The sequence below is a fragment of the Oncorhynchus masou genome, chromosome 13 (assembly GCF_036934945.1).
Source record: "Oncorhynchus masou masou isolate Uvic2021 chromosome 13, UVic_Omas_1.1, whole genome shotgun sequence".
In the NCBI taxonomy this organism is placed as follows: domain Eukaryota; kingdom Metazoa; phylum Chordata; class Actinopteri; order Salmoniformes; family Salmonidae; genus Oncorhynchus; species Oncorhynchus masou.
This window is the reverse complement of record NC_088224.1, coordinates 85,324,955-85,350,057: the sequence shown is the minus strand read 5'-3', so window position 1 is coordinate 85,350,057 and position 25,103 is coordinate 85,324,955. Positions and strand designations below refer to the sequence as shown.

Here is a 25,103-nt window from a genome sequence, read left to right as displayed (position 1 = left end):
TGGACTAATGCTAATGAGATGACAAGGCTCTTGCTTCGAAGTCACCCCTTTACTTATGGTAACTTCATGTAGCTGAATGTACCTTTCGATGGACTAATTGACTGACAGTGTGACTGTGTCCCTCCCTGCAGGTCAAAGTAACTCAGGAGCTAAAGAATACTCTCATAGAGCAGATGACCAGACTGCACCTCAAACATCAGACTGAATGTGACCTGCTGGAGGACATGAGGTACACACACTACATACCACACACATGCACTACATACCACACACACACACGCACTACATACCACACGCACACTACATACCACACACACACGCACACTACATACCACACACACACTACATACCACACACACACACACACGCACTACATACCACACACACACTACATACCACACACACACACACACACTACATACCACACACACGCACACTACATACCACACACACACACACACACACAACATACCACACATACACGCACTACATACCACACACACACGCACTACATACCACACACACACACACACAACATACCAAAAAAACACTACATACCCCACACACACTACATACCACACACTACATACCCCACACACACTACATACCACACACTACATACCACACACACACACTACATACCAAACAAACACTACATACCCCACACACACACACTACATTCCCCACACACACACTACATACCACACACTACATACCACACACACACACTACATGCCACACACACGCACTACATACCACACACACGCACTGCATACCACACACACGCACTACATACCACACACACGCACTACATACCACACACACACACACACACACGCACACACACGCGCACGCAAACACACACACACACACACACACACACACACACACACACACACACACACACACTACATACCAAACAAACACTACATACCCCACACACACACTACATACCACACACACACACTACATGCCACACACACGCACTACATGCCACACACACGCACTACATGCCACACACACGCACTACATACCACACACACACACACACACACACACACACACACACACACACACACACACACACCAAACAAACACTACATACCCCACACACACACTACATACCAAACAAACACTACATACCCCACACACACACTACATGCCACACACACACACTACATGCCACACACACACACTACATGCCACACACACACACACTACATGCCACACACACACACTACATGCCACACACACACACTACATGCCACACACACACACACACACTACATGCCCCACACACGCACTACATACCCCACACACGCACTACATACCACACACACGCACTACATACCACACACACGCACTACATACCACACACACACACTACATGCCACACACACACACTACATGCCACACACACACACTACATGCCACACACACGCACTACATGCCACACACACGCACTACATACCCCACACACGCACTACATACCCCACACACGCACTACATACCCCACACACGCACTACATACCACACACACGCACTACATACACGCACCACATACCCCACACGCACGCACTACATACCACACACACGCACTACATACCACACACACACGCACTACATACCACACGCACGCACGCACTACATACCACACACACGCACTACACGCACACCACACGCACGCACTACATACCACACGCACGCACTACATACCACACGCACGCACTACATACCACACGCACGCACTACATACCACACGCACGCACTACATACCACACGCACGCACTACATACCACACGCACGCACTACATACATACCACGCACGCACTACATACCACACACACGCACTACATGCACGCACTACATACCACACGCACGCACTACATACCACACACACGCACTACATACCACACACACGCACTACATACCACACACACACACACTACATACCACACGCACACACTACACTACATACCACACGCACATACACACACACACACATACCACACACACACACACACACCACACATGCACGCACTACATACCACACGCACGCACTACATACCACACACACACTACATACCACACACACACACACACACTACATACCACACACACACACTACATACCACACACACGCACTACATACCACACGCACGCACTACATACCACACACACACATACACCACACACGCACTACATACCACACACACGCACTACATACCCCACACACGCACTACATACCACACACACGCACTACATACCACACACACACACACACACACACTACATACCACACACACGCACTACATACCACACGCACGCACTACATACCACACACACACACTACATACCACACACACACTACATACCCCACACACGCACTACATACATACCACACACACTACATACCACACACACGCACTACATACCACACACACACACATACCACACGCACACTACATACCACACACGCACACACTACATGCCCCACACACGCACTACATACCACCACACGCACTACATACCACACGCACGCACTACATACGCACTACATACCACACGCACGCACTACATACCACACACACACGCACTACATACCACACGCACTACATACCACACACACACACTACATACCACACACACACTACATACCACACACACGCACTACATACCACACACACGCACTACATACCACACACACACACTACATGCCACACACACACTACATGCCACACACACACTACATGCCACACACACACACCCCACACACGCACTACATGCCACACACACGCACTACATGCCACACACACACACTACATGCCACACACACACACACACACACGCACTACATACACACACACACACACACACTACATGCCACACACACACACATGCCACACACACACACACACACTACATGCCCCACACACGCACTACATGCCCACACACACGCACTACATACCACACACACTACATACCACACACACGCACTACATACCACACACACGCACTACTACATACCACCACACACTACATGCCACACACACACTACATACCACACACACACACTACATGCCACACACACACTACATGCCACACACACACACTACATACCACACACACACACTACATACCACACACGCACACATACCACATACCACACAAACGCACTACATACCCCACACACGCACTACATACCCCACACACGCACTACATACCACACACACACACTACATACCCCACACACGCACATACATACCACACTACATACCACACGCACGCACTACTACATACCACACACACGCACTACATACCACACGCACGCACTACATACCACACGCACGCACTACATACCACACGCACGCACTACATACCACACGCACGCACTACATACCACGCACGCACTACATACCACACGCACACGCACTACATACCGCACACTACATACACTACATACCACACGCACACACTATATACCACACGCACGCACTATATACCACACACACGCACTACATACCACACGCACGCACTGCATACCACACGCACGCACTACATACCACACGCACGCACTACATACCACACGCACGCACTACATACCACACACACACTACATACAACACACGCACTACATACCACACACACACTACATACCACACACACTACATACCCCACACACACACTACATACCACACACGCACTACATACCACACACACACGCACACATACCACACACACACTACATACCCCACACACGCACTACATACCCACACACACGCACTACATACCCACACACACTACATACCCCACACACGCATACATACCCACACACACGCACTACATACCACACATACGCACTACATACCACACACACTACATACCACACACACGCACTACATACCACACACACGCACTATACATACCACTACATACACACACGCACTACATACCCCACACACGCACTACATACCCCACACACGCACTACATACCCCACACACGCACTACATACCCCACACACGCACTACATACCCCACACACGCACTACATACCACACACACGCACTACATACCACACACACACGCACTACATACCACACACACACACTACATACCACACACACACGCACTACATACCCCACACACACGCACTACATACCACACACACACCACACACACGCACTACATACCACACACACGCACTACATACCACTACACACGCACTACATACCACACACGCACTACATACCCACACACACGCACTACATACCACACACACACATACCACACACACTACATACCACACACACGCACTACATACCACACACGCACATACCACACACGCACTACATACCACACACGCACACACGCACTACATACCCACACACACGCACTACATACCACACACACACGCACTACATACCACACACACACGCACTACATACCACACACACACGCACTACATACCACACACACACGCACTACATACCACACACACACACGCACTACATACCACACACACACACGCACTACATACCACACACACGCACTACATACCACACACACGCACTACATACCACACACACGCACTACATACCACACACACGCACTACATACCACACACACACATACCACACGCACGCACTACATACCACACACGCACTACATACCACACACTACACCACACACACGCACTGCATACCACACACACGCACTACATACCACACACACGCACTACATACCACACACGCACTACACCACACACACGTACTACATACCACACACACACTACATACCACCACACACACACACACACGCACTACATACCACACACACGCACTACATACCACACGCACGCACGCTGATACCACACGCACGCACTGCATACCACACGCACGCACTGCATACCACACGCACGCACTGCATACCACACGCACGCACTGCATACCACACGCACGCACTACATACCACACGCACGCACTACATACCACACGCACGCACTACATACCACACACACACACTACATACCACACACACTACACACACACACACACACACACACTACATACCAAACACTACATACCCCACACACTACATGCCACACACACACTACATACACACACACACTACATGCCACCACACACTACCCACACACACACGCACTACATACCACACACACACTACATACCCACACACACGCACTACACACGCACTACATACCACACACACACATACACACCACACACGCACTACATACCACACACACACTACATACATACCACACACACACTACATACCACACACACACACTACATACCACACACACGCACTACATACCACACACACGCACTACATACACACACACACACTACATGCCACACACACGCACTACATACCACACACACGCACTACATACCACACACACGCACTACATACCCCACACACGCACTACATACCACACACACGCACTACATACCACACACACGCACTACATACCACACACACGCACTACATACCACACACACGCACTACATACCACACACCCCACACACGCACTACATACCACACACACGCACTACATACCACACACACGCACTACATACCACACACGCACTACATACCACACACACACACACATACCACACACCACCACATACCACACACACACGCACTACATACCACACACACACTACATACCACACGCACGCACTACATACCACCACACACACTACATACCCCACACACACTACATACCACACACACTACATACCACACACACACTACATACCCCACACACTATATACCACACGTCACACACTACATGACGCACTACATACCACACACAACTACATACCACACGCCGTACATACCACACGCACGCACTACATACCACACGCACGCTACATACCTTGGGGTGGTTGTTCACTTGCTCTGCATACCCACACACACACTACATACTGCTACATACCCCACACACACTACATGATGTGTTCCATACCACACACTACGGTACATACCACACACACCGATTAATTGGGACGTGGTACCAGCCTTGGGGTGGTTGTTCCCATACGCACTTGCTCTAACTACCACACGTACGCACTACATACCACACACGCCTTACCACACGTGGCACTACATACCACACGTTCGCACTACATACCACAGGTAGAGGCCACAGAGGGACGGAAGCTACATACTGTTACACTGGCAATACATGCCTATAAGAACATCCAATAGTCAAAGGTTAATGAAATACAAATGGTATAGAGGGAAATGGTCCTATAATTCCTATAATAACTACAACCTAAAACTTCTTACCTGGGAATATTGAAGACTACATGTTAAAAACCACCAGCTTTCATATGTTCTCATGCACTCATGACACACAACTACCACATGCACGCACTTATGTTCTCATGTTCTGACAAGGAACTGAAACTAGCTTACATGGCACACTATTGCACCAACACTTTGTTTTTGCATTATTTGAACTAAATTGAACTCACGCTTTCATTATTTATTTGAGGCTAAATTTGCTGTAATATTGCTGTATTATATTAAGTTTAAATAAGTGTTCATTCAGTATTACTACATGCACACACTACATACCACACACACACACACGCACTACATACCACACGCACGCACTATAACACAACGCACTACATACATACCACACACACCACTACATACAATGTGTTCACATACCACACGCACACATATAAATGTAACGCACACGCACGCATACATCACGCACGCACTACATACCACACGCCTCCACACATACCACACGACGCACTACATACCACACGTTGAAAATCATAATCGATACACACACACTACATACACACACACACACACACACACATACACACTACACCATACCACACACACACTACATGCCACACACACTACATACCCCCACACACACACACTACATACCAGACACTACATACCACACACGCACTACATACCACACACACTACATACACACACACTACATACCACACACACGCACTACATACCACACACACACATACTACATACCACACACACACTACATACCCCACACACGCACTTACCACACACACGCACTACATACCACACGACGCACTACTACCGACGCACTACATACCACACGACTTATACCACACGCACGCACTAACACGCACGCACTAACACACGGCACTACATACCACACGTGCTACATACCACACGCACGACTACATACCACACGCACGCACTCAAACACCACGTAGCACAAACACACACACACACTACATAAAACAACTGAGGACACGCACTACAAAGAGGAGGAGTATTCCAGTATTCATATTTATTGACAACACACAAAACACACACACACTGGGCACTACATGCCACACACTTTCGCACTTACCTCACACACACGACTCTACTCACACACACTACATACCCCACACACGCACTACATACCACACACACGCACTACATACCACACACACACTTTCTCATCCACACACTCACACTACATCTCACACACTTTGTTTCTCACACACTGTTTCATCCACACGCACGTTTCCACACTCTCTCATACCACACACACACACGTTTCATACCACACGCACGCACTACATTCTCTCTGTTTCTCTACTCTACTCTCTGTTTACTCATACCTCACACACGCACTACATTCCACACACGCACTCATGTTTCTACATCCACACGCACGCACTCATACCTCACTCTCTCTCACACTCTGCACACTCTCTCATCCACACACACGCACTCTCCACACTGTTTCTCTACTACCACACACACACACGCACTGACTACCACACGCACGCACTAATACTCTACATACCACACTGTTTACTACTTACCACACGCACGTTTCTCATACCACACGCACACACTATATACTCTCTCTCTGTTATCTCACGCACGCACTACATACCACACTCACTCATACCACTCACACACACTGTTTCTCACACACGCACTTCTCACTTTCACTACATACCACACACACACTCTACATCTGCACTACTTACCACTCTGTTTCACACTACATACTCTCCACGCACACACTACATCTCTCTCTACATTTCCACACACACTCTCACACTCATGTTTCATACCCACACACACACACACACTACATACCAACACACACTACATCTCTGTATTACCACACACACTCATAAAACTCTGTTTCTCTCTCTCTCTCACACTCTCTCTCACACTGTTTCTCTCTCTCTCTCTCTCTCTACATCCACTCACACTCCACTCTCTGTTTCTCACACTCTACCACACACTCTACTGTTTCTCTCTCTGTCTCTCTCTCCCTCTCTCTCCCCACACACTCTACATACCCTCACTCTCTCATTCTCTCTCTCTCTAGCTCTCTGTTTTCTCTGGCTGTCTCTCTGTGTTTCTCTCTTCTCTCTCTCAGGTGTTTCTCTCTCTCTCTGTTACACTCTGCCTCTAAGAACATCTCTCTCTGGTTAATGAAATACAAATCTATCTCTCTCTGGTCCTATAATTCCTATCTAACTCTGTTTCTCTCTCATGTTAAAAGGAACCACTCTCTTCTCTGTTCTGAGCAAGGAACTCTTAGCTTTCTCTCTCATATTGCTCTCTCTCTGTTTTTGCTTATTTGAACTCTTGAACTCTTTCTTATTTCTTTGAGGCTCTTTGCTCTCTCTTGCTCTTATATTAAGTTTAAATCTCTGTGTTCATTCTCTCTTGCTCTCTCTGTAAAAAAATCGGGCGATTCTCTCTCGCTCTCTTTGGTCTGTTTCTCTCTTGAAAAATCATAATCTTTCTCTCTCTCTCTGTTTCTCTCTCTCTCTCTCTCTCTGCTCACACTACTGCCACACACTCTCTCTCTCTCTCTCTCTGTTTCTCTCTCTCTCTCTGATTTCTCTGTTTCCCTCTCTGAAGACTTGCTTCTCCCTCTCTCTCAGGCTCTGTGGTTCTCGACTCTCTTTCTCCCTCTTCACACACTCTTCTCTGAGGAGCGAAAGAGGAGGAGTCTCTGTTCCAGTCTCTCTCTTTATTGAAATCTCTCTCTGTTTCTCTCTCTCTTCTCTCTGTTCTCTCTCTCTCTCTCTCTCTCTCTCTCTCTCTCTCTCTCTCTCTCTCTCTTCTCTCTCTCTGTTTCTCTCTCTCTCTCTCTCTCTCTCTGTTTCTCTCTCTTTCTCTCTCTCTCTCTGTTTCTCTCTCTCTCTCTCTCTCTTTCTCTCTCTCTCTGTTTCTCTCTCTCTCTCTGTTTCTCTCTCTCTCTCTCTGTTTCTCTCTCTCTCTGTTTCTCTCTCTCTCTCTGTTTCTCTCTCTCTCTCTGTTTCTCTCTCTCTCTCTGTTTCTCTCTCTCTCTCTCTGTTTCTCTCTCTGTTTCTCTCTCTCTGTTTCTCTCTCTCTCTCTCTCTCTCTCTCTCTCTGTTTCTCTCTCTGTTTCTCTCTCTGTTTCTCTCTCTGTTTCTCTCTCTGTTTCTCTGTTTCTCTCTCTGTTTCTCTCTGTTCTCTCTCTCTCTGTCTCTCTCTCTCTCTCTCTCTCTCTCTCTCGCTCTCTCTCTCTCTCTCTCGTTCTCTCTCTCTCTCTCTCTCTCTCTCTCTCTCTCTCTCTCTCTCTCTCTCTCTCTCTCTCTCTCTCTCTCTCTCTCTCTCTCTCTCTCTCTCTCTCTCTCTCTCTCTCTCTCTCTCTCTCTCTCTCTCTCTTCTCCCCCCTACATGAAGAGAGACAACACTACATAAAGAGAGACCTAAGCCAACAACATAGCAACACATGACAACAACATGGTAGCAAACACAACATGGTAGCAACACAACAACAACATGGCAGCAGCACAAAACATGGTACAAACATTATTGGGCACAGGCAACAGCACAAAGGGCAAGAAGGTAGAGACAACAATACATCACACAAAGCAGTCACCACTAACTAGTTAACTATTTTTGATTATGATTGATTGATTGTTTTTTAGAAGATAAGATACCTTGGCTTCTTACTGCATTCGCTTAACAGGCAGTCTCCTCGTGGAGTGCAATGTAATCATGTGGTTAGAGTGTTGGACTAGTTCAAATCAAATGTATTTATAAAGACCTTCATACATCAGCTGATATCTCAAAGTGCTGTACAGAAACGCAGCCTAAAACCCCAAACAGCAAGCAATGCAGGTATAGAAGCACGGTGGCTAGGAAAAACTCCCTAGAAAGGCCAAAACCTAGGAAGAAACCTAGAGAGGAACTAGGCTATGAGGGGTGGCCTGTCCTCTTCTGGCTGTGCCGGGTGGAGATTATAACAGAACGTGGCCAAGATGTTCAAATGTTCATAAATGACCAGCAGGGTCAAATAATAATCACAGTGGTTGTAGAGGGTGCAGCAAGTCAGCACCTCGGGAGTAAATGTCAGTTGGCTTTTCATAGCCTATCATTCAGAGTATCTCTACCACTGCTGCTGTTTCTAGAGTTGAAAACAGCAGGTCAGGGACAGGTAGCACGTCCGGTGAACAGGTCAGGGTTCCATAGCCGCAGGCAGAACAGTTGAAACTGGAGCAGCAGCACGGCCAGGTGGACTGGGGACAGCAAAGAGTCATCATGCCAGGTAGTCCTGAGGCATGGTCCTAGGGCTCAGGTCCTCCTCCGAGAGAAAGAGAGAATTAGAGAGAGCATACATCAATTCACACAGGACACCGGATAACAGGAGAAGGAGAAGTACTCCAGATATAACAAAGTGACCCTAGCCCCTTGACACAAACTACTGCAGCATAAACTGGAGGCTGAGACAGGTGGGGTCAGGAGACACTGTGGCCCCATCCGATGATACCCCCAGGCAGGGCCAAACAGGAAGGATATAACTCCACCCACTTTGCCAAAGCACAACCCCCACATCACTAGAGGGATATCTTCAACCACCAACTTACCATCCTGAGACAAGGCCAAGTATAGCCCACAAAGATCTCCACAACCCAAGGGGGCGCGCATCAGTGACTCAACCCACTCAAGTGACGCACCCCTCCTAGGGACTGCATGAAAGAGCACCAGTAAGCCAGTGACACAGCCCCTGTCACTGTCACTAGTTAACTGTAAGGTTGCAAGATTGAACCCCCGAGCTGACAAGGTAAAAATCTGTCATTCTGCCCCTGAACAAGGCAGTTAACCCACTGTTTCAAGGCCGTAATTGAAAATAAGAATTTGTTATTAACTGACTTGCCAAGTTAAATGAAGGATAAATAAAGGTGTCAAATCGGTGTCCAAAAATACAGATTTCCGATTGTTATGAAAACTTGAAATCGGCCCCAATTAATTGGCCATTCCGATTAATCGGTCAACCTCTAGTCCGGACGTTTATAAGAAATCCCGCTACGCCCTTCAACGAACCATCCAACAGGCAAAGCTTCAATACAGGACTAAGATCGAATCCTACCTCAACGGCTCTGATGCTCGTTGGATGTGGCAGGGCTTGCAAACTATCATGGATTACAAAGGGAAACACAGCTGCGAGCTTCCCAGTGACGTGAGCCTACCAGACGAGCTAAATGCCTTCTATGCCCGCTTCAAAGCAAGCAACACTGAACTATGCATGAGAGCACCAGCTTTTCCGGACAGCTGTGTGATCATGCTCTCCGTAGCCGAAGTGAGTTAGACCTTTTAAACAGGTTAACATTCTCAAGGCCGCAGGGCCAGACGGATTACCAGGATGTGTACTCAGAGCATGTGCTGACCAACTGGCAAGTGTCTTCACTGACATGTTCATTCCTGACCCAGTCTGTAATACACGTTTCAAGCAGACCACCATAGACCCTGTGCCCCAAGAACGCCAAAGTAACCTATCTAAATGACTATCGCCCCGTAGCACTCACATGCTACTCACATGTGAGCCAGATCATCACATCAACACCATCATCACAGACACCCTGGACCCACGACAATTTGCAAACCGCACCAACCGATCCACAGATGACGCAAGCTCTATTGCACTCCACACTGCCCTTTCCCACCTGGACAAAAGGAACAACTACGTGAGAATGCTGTCTATTGTCTACAGCTCAGCGTTCAACACCATAGTTCCCTCAAAGCTCATTACTAAGCTAAGGACACTGGGACTAAACACCTCCCTGCAACTGGATCCTGGACTTCCTGACGGGCCGCCCCCAGGTGGTGAGGGTAGGTAACAACACCTCTGCCACGCCGACCCTTAAAACGGGCCCCTCCTGTACCCCCTGTTCACCCACGACTGCGTTGTCGCGCCTGACTCCAACACCCTCATTGAGTTTGCCGACGACACGACAGTGGTAGGCCTGATCACCGACGACGATGAGACCGCCTATAGGGAGGTCAGAGCGTAGCCTAGTGGTTAGAGCATTGGACTACTAACTGAAAGGTTGCAAGATCGAATCCCCGAGCTGACAAGGTAAAAATCTGTCGTTCTGCCCCTGAACAAGGCCCGCTGTTCCTAAGCTGTCATTGAAAATAAGAATTTGTTTTTGACTGACTTGCCTAGTTAAATAAAGGTAAAATAAAAAAATAGAGACCTAGCAGTGTGGTGCCAGGACAACAACCTTTCCCTAAATGTGAGCAAAACAGAGGAGCGGATGACGGACCACAGGAAATGGAGGGCCGTGTATACAGCCAAGTTATCATTACTCATTTTTATTTGTTTGACTTTTCTAATGTTTCTCTAGTTTCTTTCTCTCTGCGTTGGGAAGGGCCCATAAACATTTTGTTTATGAATCATGTGACGAATAACATTTGTTTAGAAATGTATTTTATTTACCCTCCAGATTCAGTAGCTTGAAAATCTCATTCTATTTTTGCCCAAACTAAAACTTAACATAATTCATGATTGTTTTTATTTTATATTATACAACGGCTGGGTCTCTGATTTGGTTAAAACTGTTTCCCAACTGATTCCACAAGTAGTTTGAGTTTTTCAGATGAATTTGTTAAGTATTTTATTTCAGTTACTAAATTGTTCTTTCATGATTAGTTTTCGTATCAGTTTCAGATTTAGTTTACTATAATAACCTTCACACAGTCAGGAATGACAGGAAGAGGTGGGAAGGACCAGAGGATTGTGGGTAATGGTTGATCTCTCTCTGGCCACAGAGATGAAAGGAATGTTTTTGTTTCTTCACGAAGAGAGGGACAGAGAGGAGGATGTAGGGAGGAGGAGAGAGGAAGAAAGGGTTGTTTGAAAGAATCTACTTTATTAATGAATTAGTTTATGAATCCAGGCTGCTGAGTACAGCGGGAAGCTCAGATGGGAGGAAGCGAACATGATCACATGCGTTTCTAATTCAGATTTCATTTATCGTCCTCTCTCTCTCTCTCTCTCTCTCTCGACATTTAGTTTTCATGCCTTTGTCAAAACATTACTTATGAACAAACACAGCAAACACGGTCGACAATACGGCCACAGGTCATTAAATAACACAACCACACCTATCAGAAAGCCTGTGAATGCTAGTTATGTGAGCTTGTCTGCAGGATTCAAACTGCCATATTCTGTCCTCGGTGATACCAGTCAATAGATAATATTTCATATTTAACCAGGTGTAAATGAGCTTTTGGGGATTGTGTGTGTGTGTGAGATCTGATCATTGGTTGCTTGTTTACCTACAGCAGGGCTAGCCATGGCAGTGTTACCTGAGAGGCAAAGACATGTCCATAGATCGTATGTGTGCGTGCATACCACACGTAGACATGTCCATAGATCGTATGTGTGCGTGCATACCACACGTAGACATGTCCATAGATCGTATGTGTGCGTGCATAACACACGTAGACATGTCCATAGATCGTATGTGTGCGTGCATACCACACGTAGACATGTCCATAGATCGTGTGTGTGCGTGCATACCACATGTAGGCCTAATTTTTTCCTGTCTCTGTGAGTCAAAGAGAGCTGAGAGAACTAGAGCTTGTGTGTGTGTGTGTGTGTGTGTGTGTGTGTGTGTGTGTGTGTGTGTGTGTGTGTGTGTGTGTGTGTGAGAGAGAGCATATTTGGAGTGTGAACTCATATGGATGTCTTGGAGCCTGAAAGCATGTGATATGCTGGAGGGAGGAAAGGAATGGAGGGAGAGGAGAAGGGAGGTAGAGGGAAGGAGGAAAAGAGGACTGGAGGAGGATAGGGAGCAGAGGGGAGGGAGGGAGAGGGTTATAAAGGTTAGGGAAGTGAGGGAGAGGGTTATAAAGGTTAGGGAAGTGAGGGAGAGGGTTATAAAGGTTAGGGAAGTGAGGGAGAGGGTTATAAAGGTTAGGGAAGTGAGGGAGAGGGTTATAAAGGTTAGGGAAGTGAGGGAGAGGGTTATAAAGGTTAGGGAAGTGAGGGAGAGGGTTATAAAGGTTAGGGAAGTGAGGGAGAGGGTTATAAAGGTTAGGGAAGTGAGGGAGAGGGTTATAAAGGTTAGGGAAGGGAGGGAGAGGAAGAAAGGTTAGGGAGGGAGAGGGAAAGAAAGGTTATGGAAGGGAGGGAGAGGGGCAGAAAGGTTATGGAAGGGAGGGAGAGGGGCAGAAAGGTTATGGAAGTGAGGGAGAGGGGCAGAAAGGTTAGGGAAGGGAGGGAGAGGGGCAGAAAGGTTAGGGAAGGGAGGGAGAGGGGCAGAAAGGTTAGGGAAGGGAGGGAGAGGGGCAGAAAGGTGAGGGAAGGGAGGGAGAGGGGCAGAAAGGTTAGGGAAGGGAGGGAGAGGGGCAGAAAGGTGAGGGAAGGGAGGGAGAGGGGCAGAAAGGTGAGGGAGAGGGGTGAGATAGGGAAGGGAGGAAGAGGGGCAGAAAGCTTAGGGAAGTGAGTGAGAGGGGCAGAAAGGTTAGGGAAGTGAGGGAGAGGGGTAGAAAGGTTAGGGAAGGGAGGGAGGGAGAGGGGCAGAAAGGTTAGGGAAGGGAGGGAGAGGAAGAAAGGTTAGGGAAGGGAGGGAGAGGGGCAGAAAGGTTAGGGAGAGGGCAGAAAGGTTAGGGAAGGGAGGGAGAGGGGCAGAAAGGTTAGGGAAGTGAGGGAGAGGGGCAGAAAGGTGAGGGAGAGGGGCAGAAAGGTGAGAGAGAGGGGCAGAAAGGTGAGGGAAGGGCGGGAGAGGGGTGGAAAGGTGAGAGAGCGGGGCAGAAAGGTTAGGGAAGCAAGGGAGAGGGTTATAAAGGTTAGGGAAGTGAGGGAGAGGGTTAGGGAAGTGAGGGAGAGGGGCAGAAAGGTTAGGGAAGGGAGGGAGAGGAAGAAAGGTTAGGGAAGGGAGGGAGAGGGGCAGAAAGGTTAGGGAAGTGAGGGAGAGGGGCAGAAAGGTTATGGAAGGGAGGGAGAGGGGCAGAAAGGTTATGGAAGTGAGGGAGAGGGGCAGAAAGGTTATGGAAGTGAGGGAGAGGGGCAGAAAGGTTATGAAAGTGAGGGAGAGGGGCAGAAAGGTTATGGAAGGGAGGGAGAGGGGCAGAAAGGTTAGGGAAGGGAGGGAGGGAGAGGGGCAGAAAGGTTAGGGAAGGGAGGGAGAGGAAGAAAGGTTAGGGAAGGGAGGGAGAGGGGCAGAAAGGTGAGGGAGAGGGGCAGAAAGGTGAGGGAAGGGAGGGAGAGGGGCAGAAAGGTGAGGGAGAGGTGTGAGAAAGGATAGGGAAGGGAGGAAGAGGGGCAGAAGGGTTAGGGAAGTGAGGGAGAGGGGCAGAAAGCTTAGGGAAGGGAGGGAGAGGAAGAAAGGTTAGGGAAGGGAGGGAGAGGGGCAGAAAGGTTAGGGAAGGGAGGGAGAGGGGCAGAAAGCTTAGGGTAGTGAGGGAGAGGGGCAGAAAGGTGAAGGAGAGGGGCAGAAAGGTGAGGGAAGGGAGGGAGAGGGGCAGAAAGGTTATGGAAGGGAGGGAGAGGGGCAGAAAGGTCATGGAAGTGAGGGAGAGGGGCAGAAAGGTTAGGGAAGTGAGGGAGAGGGGTAGAAAGGTTAGGGAAGGGAGGGAGGGAGAGGGGCAGAAAGGTTAGGGAAGGGAGGGAGAGGAAGAAAGGTTAGGGAAGGGAGGGAGAGGGGCAGAAAGGTTAGGGAGAGGGGCAGAAAGGTTAGGGAAGGGAGGGATAGGAGCAGAAAGGTTAGGGAGAGGGGCAGGAAGGTTAGGGAAGTGAGGGAGAGGGGCAGAAAGGTGAGGGAGAGGGGCAGAAAGGTGAGGGAGAGGGGCAGAAAGGTGAGGGAGAGGGGCAGAAAGGTGAGGGAAGGGAGGGAGGGGGCAGAAAGGTTAGGGAATGGAGGGAGAGGGGCAGAAAGGTTAGGGAAGGGAGGGAGAGGGGCAGAAAGGTTAGGGAAGGGAGGGAGAGGGGCAGAAAGGTTAGGGAAGGGAGGGAGAGGGTCAGAAAGGTGAGGGAGAGGGGTGAGAAAGGATAGGGAAGGGAGGAAGAGGGGCAGAAGGGTTAGTGAAGTGAGGGATAGGGGCAGAAAGCTTGGCGAAGTGAGGGAGAGGGGCAGAAAGGTTAAGGAAGTGAGGGAGAGGGGCAGAAAGGTTAGGGACGTGAGGGAGAGTGGTAGAAAGGTTAGGGATGGGAGGGAGAGGGGTAGAAAGGTTAGGGAAGGGAGGGAGTGGGGCAGAAAGGTTAGGGAAGGGAGGGAGAGGAAGAAAGGTTAGGGAAGGGAGGGAGGGAGAGGGGCAGAAATGCGAGGGAGACTCGATGGGCACGTCATTAATTGAGATGACCACTGAACAGCAGGACATATCCCAGTTTGTGTCTTTAAACTTTTGGTGCCGATTAGGAAAAAGGAAAGGTTAGGGAAGGGAGGGAGAGGGGCAGAAAGGTTAGGGAAGGGAGGGAGAGGGGCAGAAAGGTTAGGGAAGGGAGGGAGAGGGGCAGAAAGGTTAGGGAAGGGAGGGAGAGGGGCAGAAAGGTGAGGGAAGGGAGGGAGAGGGGCAGAAAGGTTAGGGAAGGGAGGGAGAGGAAGAAAGGTTAGGGAAGGGAGGGAGAGGGGCAGAAAGGCGAGAAAGACTCAATGGGCACGTCATTAATTGAGATGACCACTGAACAGCAGGACATATCCCAGTTTGTGTCTTTAAACTTTTGGTGCCGATTAGGAAAAAGGCACTGCTGAGATTCGAACTCAGGATCTCCTGTTTACTAGACAGGCGCTTTAACCAACTAAGCCACAGCACCTAATGGTGCCTCTGGGCTTTTGGGAGTGTTTTATTCATGGTGCATGGATGCGTGCCTTGCAGAGTAATGAAAACACTCCCTGCCGTTGTAAAAAGGCACTGCTGAGATTCGAACTCAGGATCTCCTGTTTACTAGACAGGCGCTTTAACCAACTAAGCCACAGCACCAGGTGTCTGCTCATACTGCTCTGGAGTCTTTTGTTAATGGTTCAGAGTTGCCATTGACGAGTGACTCAGTTGTTTGTAAAGCTTAAGTTTAGCATACTCCTCCTGAACAGGGTGTTTGACGTGGAGACGTGGGAATTAGTCTGAGCACTTAGAAACTCAAACTAGCCTAAAAACTAGTTTATATTGTTGTTGTTAAAGTTTCATTTAATTTGTATAGTTTTTTAAATAATGTTTTCGTAAAGTTTATTTTTGGTGCTTTAAGATTAAAGTCGGTTTGAATAGGTTTGAATGTTCCTTTTAAATATGGAGAGGCTTTGAGTTTGTTTCGCAACAACAGTCTTCCCTCTGTGAACTCACAACCTTCAGATTAGAAGGCTGAGGTGCTGCCTACTGCACCGAAGAGGCCTGGAGGACGTTAAAAGCAGGTGTCTGTTTCATGGTGTCTGGTTTGTAGGGGTGGAGTTAAACGCTGATCACTGACTGGCTGATGGTATTAGTGGGGCATGCATATACTTCAACCAGAGGCGCTGGTTCAGAGATGTCTATCTATCACTTGTCTATCTATCTGTTGGTCTGACTGTCTTTGAAAAGAACGCACACTGGTGCAGTAAGGAGAGTTAGGAGAAAGTGTTTTGTGTGTGTGTGTGTGTGTGTGTTTTGTGAAGCAGTCCTTTTCTGGACAGAGAAAGGAGAGTGTGTCGTATAGGGGGTGTCTGGTACTGTCTAAAAAGTGACTAGGAACCTGTTGCATTAGTAGTATTTGATTGAGATGAAAACCCAGAATGTCTATAGCTCAGTTACACACACACACACACACACACACACACACACACACACACACACACACACACACACACACACACACACACACACACACACACACACACACACACACAGTGCTCACACACAGAGCTTGATTTGGTCTCTTCCTGTCTGGGCTGTAATTTGTGTTAAAGGGGATTATGGGTAATTATGCTCTTTAAGTATCACGTTCCTCTCCACTCGCCCCATCCATCTACCCCTCCCTCTGTCTGCAGACACCCCTGAATCAAATCACTGTGTCTGTCTGTCTTTCCGTCCCTCTGTTTGAGACCTGAAACAGGAATTATTTGTGTGTGTGTGTGTGTGTGTCGTCCAAAATTCCATGAGCTTCACAGCCCTTGTAGTGGTTCAAGTTTAGAGGGGGAAGGGTGGGAGGTTCTGTTATTTCATATTGAGAGTTTGAGGTGGAAACTGAGCTGGCTGCATGACTGTGCTGGTTGAACCTATCCTGGGAAAGTGTGTGTGTGTGTGTGTGTGTGTGTGTGTGTGTGTGTGTGTGTGTGTGTGTGTGTGTGTGTGTGTGTGTGTGTGTGTGTGTGTGTGTGTGTGTGTGTGTGAGAGAGAGAAACTGAGCTGGCTGCATGACTGTGCTGGTTGAACCTATCCTGGGAAAGTGTGTGTGTGTGTGTGTGTGTGTGTGTGTGTGTGTGTGTGTGTGTGTGTGTGTGTGTGTGTGTGTGCATGACTGTGCTGGTTGAACCTATCCTGGGAGAGAGAGAGAAAAACTGAGCTGGCTGCATGACTGTGCTGGTTGAACCTATCCTGGGAAAGTGTGTGTGTGTGTGTGTGTGTGTGTGTGTGTGAGAGAAACTGAGCTGGCTGCATGACGGTGCTGGTTGAACCTATCCTGGGAAAGTGTGTGTGTGTGTGTGTGTGTGTGAGAGAGAGAGAGAAACTGAGCTGGCTGCATGACTGTGCTGGTTGAACCTATCCTGGGAAAGTGTGTGTGTGTGTGTGTGTGTGTGTGTGTGTGTGTGTGTGTGTGAGAGAGAGAGAAACTGAGCTGGCTGCATGACTGTGCTGGTTGAACCTATCCTGGGAAAGTGTGTGTGCGCACAAGCTGGCCCAAGGGACCGGACTCAGAACCAGGTCGGATTTCACTGCCCAGAGGAAGAACATCATGTATGGATGTTAGTACAAATGTACATACATAGATAATACACCAAACAGTGTGAAAAAATACATGATATACTAGTTATACTAGGTATAGTTATACTAGTTATACTAGGTACAGTTATACTAGTTATACTAGGTATAGTTATACTAGGTACAGTTATACTAGTTATACTAGGTATAGTTATACTAGGTACAGTTATACTAGTTATACTAGGTACAGTTATACTAGTTATACTAGGTACAGTTATACTAGTTATACTAGGTATAGTTATACTAGGTACAGTTATACTAGTTATACTAGGTATAGTTATACTAGGTATACTAGGTATAGTTATACTAGGTATACTAGGTATACTAGGTACAGTTATACTAGGTATAGTTATACTAGGTGCAGTTATACTAGGTACAGTTATACTAGGTATACTAGGTATAGTTATACTAGGTACAGTTATACTAGTTATACTAGGTACAGTTATACTAGTTATACTAGGTACAGTTATACTAGTTATACTAGGTATAGTTATACTAGGTACAGTTATACTAGTTATACTAGGTATAGTTACACTAGTTATACTAGGTACAGTTATACTAGTTATACTAGGTACAGTTATACTAGTTATACTAGGTACAGTTATACTAGGTACAGTTATACTAGTTATACTAGGTACAGTTATACTAGGTACAGTTATACTAGTTATACTAGGTATAGTTATACTAGGTATACTAGGTACAGTTATACTAGTTATACTAGGTACAGTTATACTAGTTACAGGTATACTAGTCATACTAGGTATAGTTATACTAGGTACAGTTATACTAGTTATACGTGTTATAGTTATACTAGGTACAGTTATACTAGGTACAGTTATACTAGTTATGCTAGGTACAGTTATACTAGTTATACTAGGTATAGTTATACTAGTTATACTAGGTACAGTTATACTATGTACAGTTATACTAGGTATAGTTATACTAGGTATACTAGGTACAGTTATACTAGTTACAGGTATACTAGTTATACTAGGTATAGTTATACTAGGTACAGTTATACTAGTTATACGTGTTATAGTTATACTAGGTACAGTTATACTAGTTATGCTAGGTACAGTTATACTAGTTATACTAGGTACAGTTATACTAGTTATACTAGGTATAGTTACACTAGGTACAGTTATACTAGTTATACTAGGTACAGTTATACTAGTTATACTAGGTACAGTTATACTAGTTATACTAGGTACAGTTATACTAGTTATACTAGGTATAGTTATACTAGGTATACTAGGTACAGTTATACTAGTTATACTAGGTACAGTTATACTCGTTACAGTTATACTAGTTATACTAGGTATAGTTATACTAGGTACAGTTATACTAGTTATACTAGGTACAGTTATACTAGTTATACTAGGTACAGTTATACTAGTTATACTAGGTACAGTTATACTAGTTATACTAGGTATAGTTATACTAGGTACAGTTATACTAGGTATAGTTATACTAGGTATACTAGGTACAGTTATACTAGTTATACTAGGTACAGTTATACTAGTTACAGTTATACTAGTTATACTAGGTACAGTTATACTAGTTATACTTGTTATAGTTATACTAGGTACAGTTATACTAGGTACAGTTATACTAGTTATACTAGGTACAGTTATACTAGTTATACTAGGTACAGTTATACTAGTTATACTAGGTATAGTTACACTAGGTACAGTTATACTAGTTATACTAGGTATTGTTATACTAGGTATACTAGGTACAGTTATACTAGTTATACTAGGTACAGTTATACTAGTTATACTAGTTACAGTTATACTAGGTACAGTTATACTAGTTATACTAGGTACAGTTATACTAGTTATACTAGGTATAGTTATACTAAGTACAGTTATACTAGGTATAGTTATACTAGTTATACTAGGTACAGTTATACTAGTTATACTAGGTACAGTTATACTAGTTATACTAGGTATAGTTACACTAGGTACAGTTATACTAGTTATACTAGGTATAGTTATACTAGGTATACTAGGTACAGTTATACTAGTTATACTAGGTACAGTTATACTAGGTATAGTTATACTAGATACAGTTATACTAGTTATACTAGGTACAGTTATACTAGTTATACTAGGTACAGTTATACTAGTTATACTAGGTATAGTGCCTTCGAAAAGTATTCAAACCCCATGACTCATTCCACATTTTGTTATGTTACAGCCTTATTCTAAAATTGACAGGTGTGGTATATCAAGATGCTGATTAAACAGCATGATCACTGTACAGGTGCACCTTGTGCTGGGGATAATAATTGGCCACTCTAAAATGTGCAGGTTTGTCACACAGCACAATGCCACTGTCTCAAGTTTTGAGGGAGCGTGTAATTGGCTTGCAGACTGCAGGAATGTCCTCTAGTGCTGTTGCCAGATAATTTAATTTAAATTTCTCTACCATAAGCCGCCTCCAATGTCATTTTAAAGAATTTTGCAGTATGTCCAACCGGCCTCACAACCGCAGACCAGGTGTATGGCGTTGTGTGGTTTGCTGATGTCAGCATTGTGAACAGAGTGGGGTTATGGTATGGGCAGGCATAAGCTATAGAGAACGAACACAATTGCATTTTATTGATTGCAATTTGAATGCACAGAGATACCGTGAAGAGATCCTGAGGCCCATTGTCATGCCTTTCATCCACCAACCATCACCCCATGTTTCAGCATGATAATGCACAGCCCCAAGGATCTGGACACAATTCCTGGAAGCTGAAAATGTCCCAGTTCTTTCATTGCCTACAAACTCAACAGGCATGTCACCCATTGAGCAAGTTTGTGATGCTCTGGATCGATGTGTACGACAGCAATTTCCAGTTCCCGCCGATATCCAGCAACTTCGCACAGCCATTGAAGAGGAGTGGGACAACATTCCACAGGCCACAATCGACAGCCTGATTTTCATTACAGTGAAAAAATATATGTACACTACCAGTCAAATCTGGATACACCTACTCATTCAAAGGTTTTTCTTTATTTGAACTATTTCCTACATTGTAGAATAATAGTGAAGACATCAAAACTACGAAATAATACAAATGGAATCATGTAGTAACCAATAAAGTGTTAAACAAATCAAAATATATTTGAGATTCTTCAAAGTAGCCACCCTTTGCCTTGATGACAGCTTTGCACACTCTTGGATAGAAAAGGGCTGAGGGAGGGAGGTAGGGGATGTGAGGGACGAGGGGGAGAGGGAGAGGGACAAACTCTTGGATAGAAAGGGGCTGAGGGAGGGAGGTAGAGGATGTGAGGGACGAGGGGGAGAGGGAGAGGGACAAACTCTTGAATAGAAAGGGGCTGAGGGAGGGAGGTAGGGGATGTGAGGGACGAGGGGGAGAGGGAGAGGGACAAACTTTTGGATAGAAAGGGGCTGAGGGAGGGAGGTAGGGGATGTGAGGGACAAGGGGGAGAGGGAGAGGGACAAACTCTTGGATAGAAAGGGCTGAGGGAGGGAGGTAGGTGATGTGAGGGACGAGGGGGAGAGGGAGAGGGACAAACTCTTGAATAGAAAGGGGCTGAGGGAGGGAGGTAGGGGATGTGAGGGACAAGGGGGAGAGGGAGAGGGACAAACTCTTGGATAGAAAGGGGCTGAGGGAGGGAGGTAGGGGATGTGAGGGACGAGGGGGAGAGGGAGAGGGACAAACTCTTGGATAGAAAGGGGCTGAGGGAGGGAGGTAGGGGATGTGAGGGACGAGAGGGAGAGGGACAAACTCTTGGATAGAAAGGGGCTGAGGGAGGGAGGTAGGGGATGTGAGGGACGAGGGGGAGAGGGAGAGGGACAAACTCTTGGATAGAAAGGGGCTGAGGGAGGGAGGTAGGGGATGTGAGGGACGAGGGGGAGAGGGAGAGGGACAAACTCTTGGATAGAAAGGGGCTGAGGGAGGGAGGTAGAGGATGTGAGGGACGAGGGGGAGAGGGAGAGGGACAAACTCTTGGATAGAAAGGGGCTGAGGGAGGGAGGTAGGGGATGTGAGGGACGAGGGGAGAGGGAGAGGGACAAACTCTTGGATAGAAAGGAGCTGGGGGAGGGAGGTAGGGGATGTGAGGGACGAGGGGGAGAGGGAGAGGGACAAACTCTTGGATAGAAAGGAGCTGGGGGAGGGAGGTAGGGGATGTGAGGGACGAGGGGGAGAGGGAGAGGGACAAACTCTTGGATAGAAAGGGGCTGAGGGGGAGAGCGAGAGAGACAAACTCTTGGATAGAAAGGGGCTGAGGGAGGGAGGTAGGGGATGTGAGGGACGAGGGGGAGAGGGAGAGGGACAAACTCTTGGATAGAAAGGGGCTGAGGGAGGGAGGTAGGGGATGTGAGGGACGAGGGGGAGAGGGAGAGGGACAAACTCTTGGATAGAAAGGGGCTGAGGGGGAGAGCGAGAGGGACAAACTCTTGAATAGAAGGGGCTGATGGAGGGAGGTAGGGGATGTGAGGGACGAGGGGGAGAGCGAGAGGGACAAACTCTTGAATAGAAGGGGCTGATGGAGGGAGGTAGGGGACGAGGGTGAGAGCAAGAGGGACAGAAATTCCTGCCTTGCATAACCATGTGGTTGCTGAGTCCACTCTCCATTTCACTCTGCTCTCCTTCCTCCCTCTTTATCTCGCTTTCTCCCCCTCTTCCTTCCTTCCTTCCTTCCTTCCTTCCTTCCTTCCTTCCTTCCTTCCTTCCTTCCTTCCTTCCTTCCTTCCTTCCTTCCTTCCTTCCTTCCTTTCTTCCTTCCTTTCTTCCTTTCTTCCTTTCTTCCTTCCTTTCATCCTTTCTTCCTTCCTTTCTTCCTTTCTTCCTTTCTTCCTTCCTTTCATCCTTTCTTCCTTTCTTCCTTCCTTTCATCCTTTCTTCCTTTCTTCCTTCCTTTCATCCTTTCTTCCTTCCTTTCTTCCTTTCTTCCTTCCTTTCTTCCTTTCTTCCTTTCTTCCTTCCTTTCATCCTTTCTTCCTTCCTTTCATCCTTCCTTCCTTCCTTCCATCCTTCCTTTTCTTCCTTCCATCCTTCCTTTTCTTCCTTCCATCCTTCCTTTTCTTCCTTCCTTTCTTCCTTCCTTTCTTCCTTCCTTCCTTCCTTTTCTTCCTTCCTTTCTTCCTTCCTTTCTCCCACCTCTTCCTTCCTTCCCTTGGCAATGGACCAAACAAACAGAAATCCCCTCCAAAACATTAAACGGTAGTAGAATGTACTTCTTCCTGCTTCGCCAGGAACACAACAGCATTGATGTCCACATGGCTTAAAAGAGAACACACACGGCACGCACACATAAAGGATGTTGAGCTGAAAACATTGATTTCTTGTCCTTTTTTAAAGATTATCATTGCGTGTTTTTGAAACTTTGATTTAAATAGTTCAGAAATCAGTGTTCTAGTCTGGTGGTGTCTCACTAGGAGGTACTAGGAGGTGTGTTCCATTCTGGTGATGTCTCACTAGGAGGTGTGTTCTAGTCTAGGTGACTACTGTCACACTACTTCATCTGCAGCACAATGATTGATCTCCTTTTGACGATCAACTGTAATCTCTCTCCCTCCTCTTCTCTCTCTCTTTTCTCCTCTCTTTATATATTCTGTTCCTCGCTCTATTCTCTCTCTCCCCCTCTATTCAATTTAAGGTCTTTATTGGCATGGGAAACATATGTTAACATTGACAAAGCAAGTGAAGTAGATAATAAACAAAAGTGAAATACAATAAAAATGAACAGTAAACATAACAATCACAGATGTTCCAAAATAATAAAGACATAGCAAATGTCGTAAGTCTATATACATTTGTAACAATGTGCAAATAGTTAAAGTACTATTCTCTCTCTCCTCTCTATCTTCTCGTCTCTCTCTATTCTCTTTCTCCTATCTTTGTCTCTCTCTCTAGGGCATACAGTCTG

The 25,103-nt window shown here is 46.7% G+C and overlaps 1 protein-coding gene and 2 non-coding genes across 4 annotated transcripts in view; 1 reads left to right on the top strand and 2 right to left on the bottom strand.

The window, feature by feature from the left end:
* Window positions 1-25,103, top strand: part of LOC135553165 (F-BAR and double SH3 domains protein 2-like) — an 89,014-nt gene that overhangs the window by 4,848 nt on the left and 59,063 nt on the right. For both annotated transcript variants that reach the window (XM_064985328.1, XM_064985327.1), the window contains exons 2-3: window positions 132-229; window positions 25,091-25,103. The exon at window positions 25,091-25,103 is cut by the window's right edge and continues 33 nt beyond it. In XM_064985328.1, coding sequence (XP_064841400.1) covers window positions 132-229; window positions 25,091-25,103 — 111 coding nt within the window. The remainder of the gene's footprint in view (window positions 1-131; window positions 230-25,090) is intronic.
* Window positions 17,007-17,080, bottom strand: trnat-agu (transfer RNA threonine (anticodon AGU)). The gene has a single exon. It is a non-coding gene; the product is annotated as a tRNA-Thr (tRNA).
* On the bottom strand, window positions 17,174-17,247 carry trnat-agu (transfer RNA threonine (anticodon AGU)). The gene has a single exon. It is a non-coding gene; the product is annotated as a tRNA-Thr (tRNA).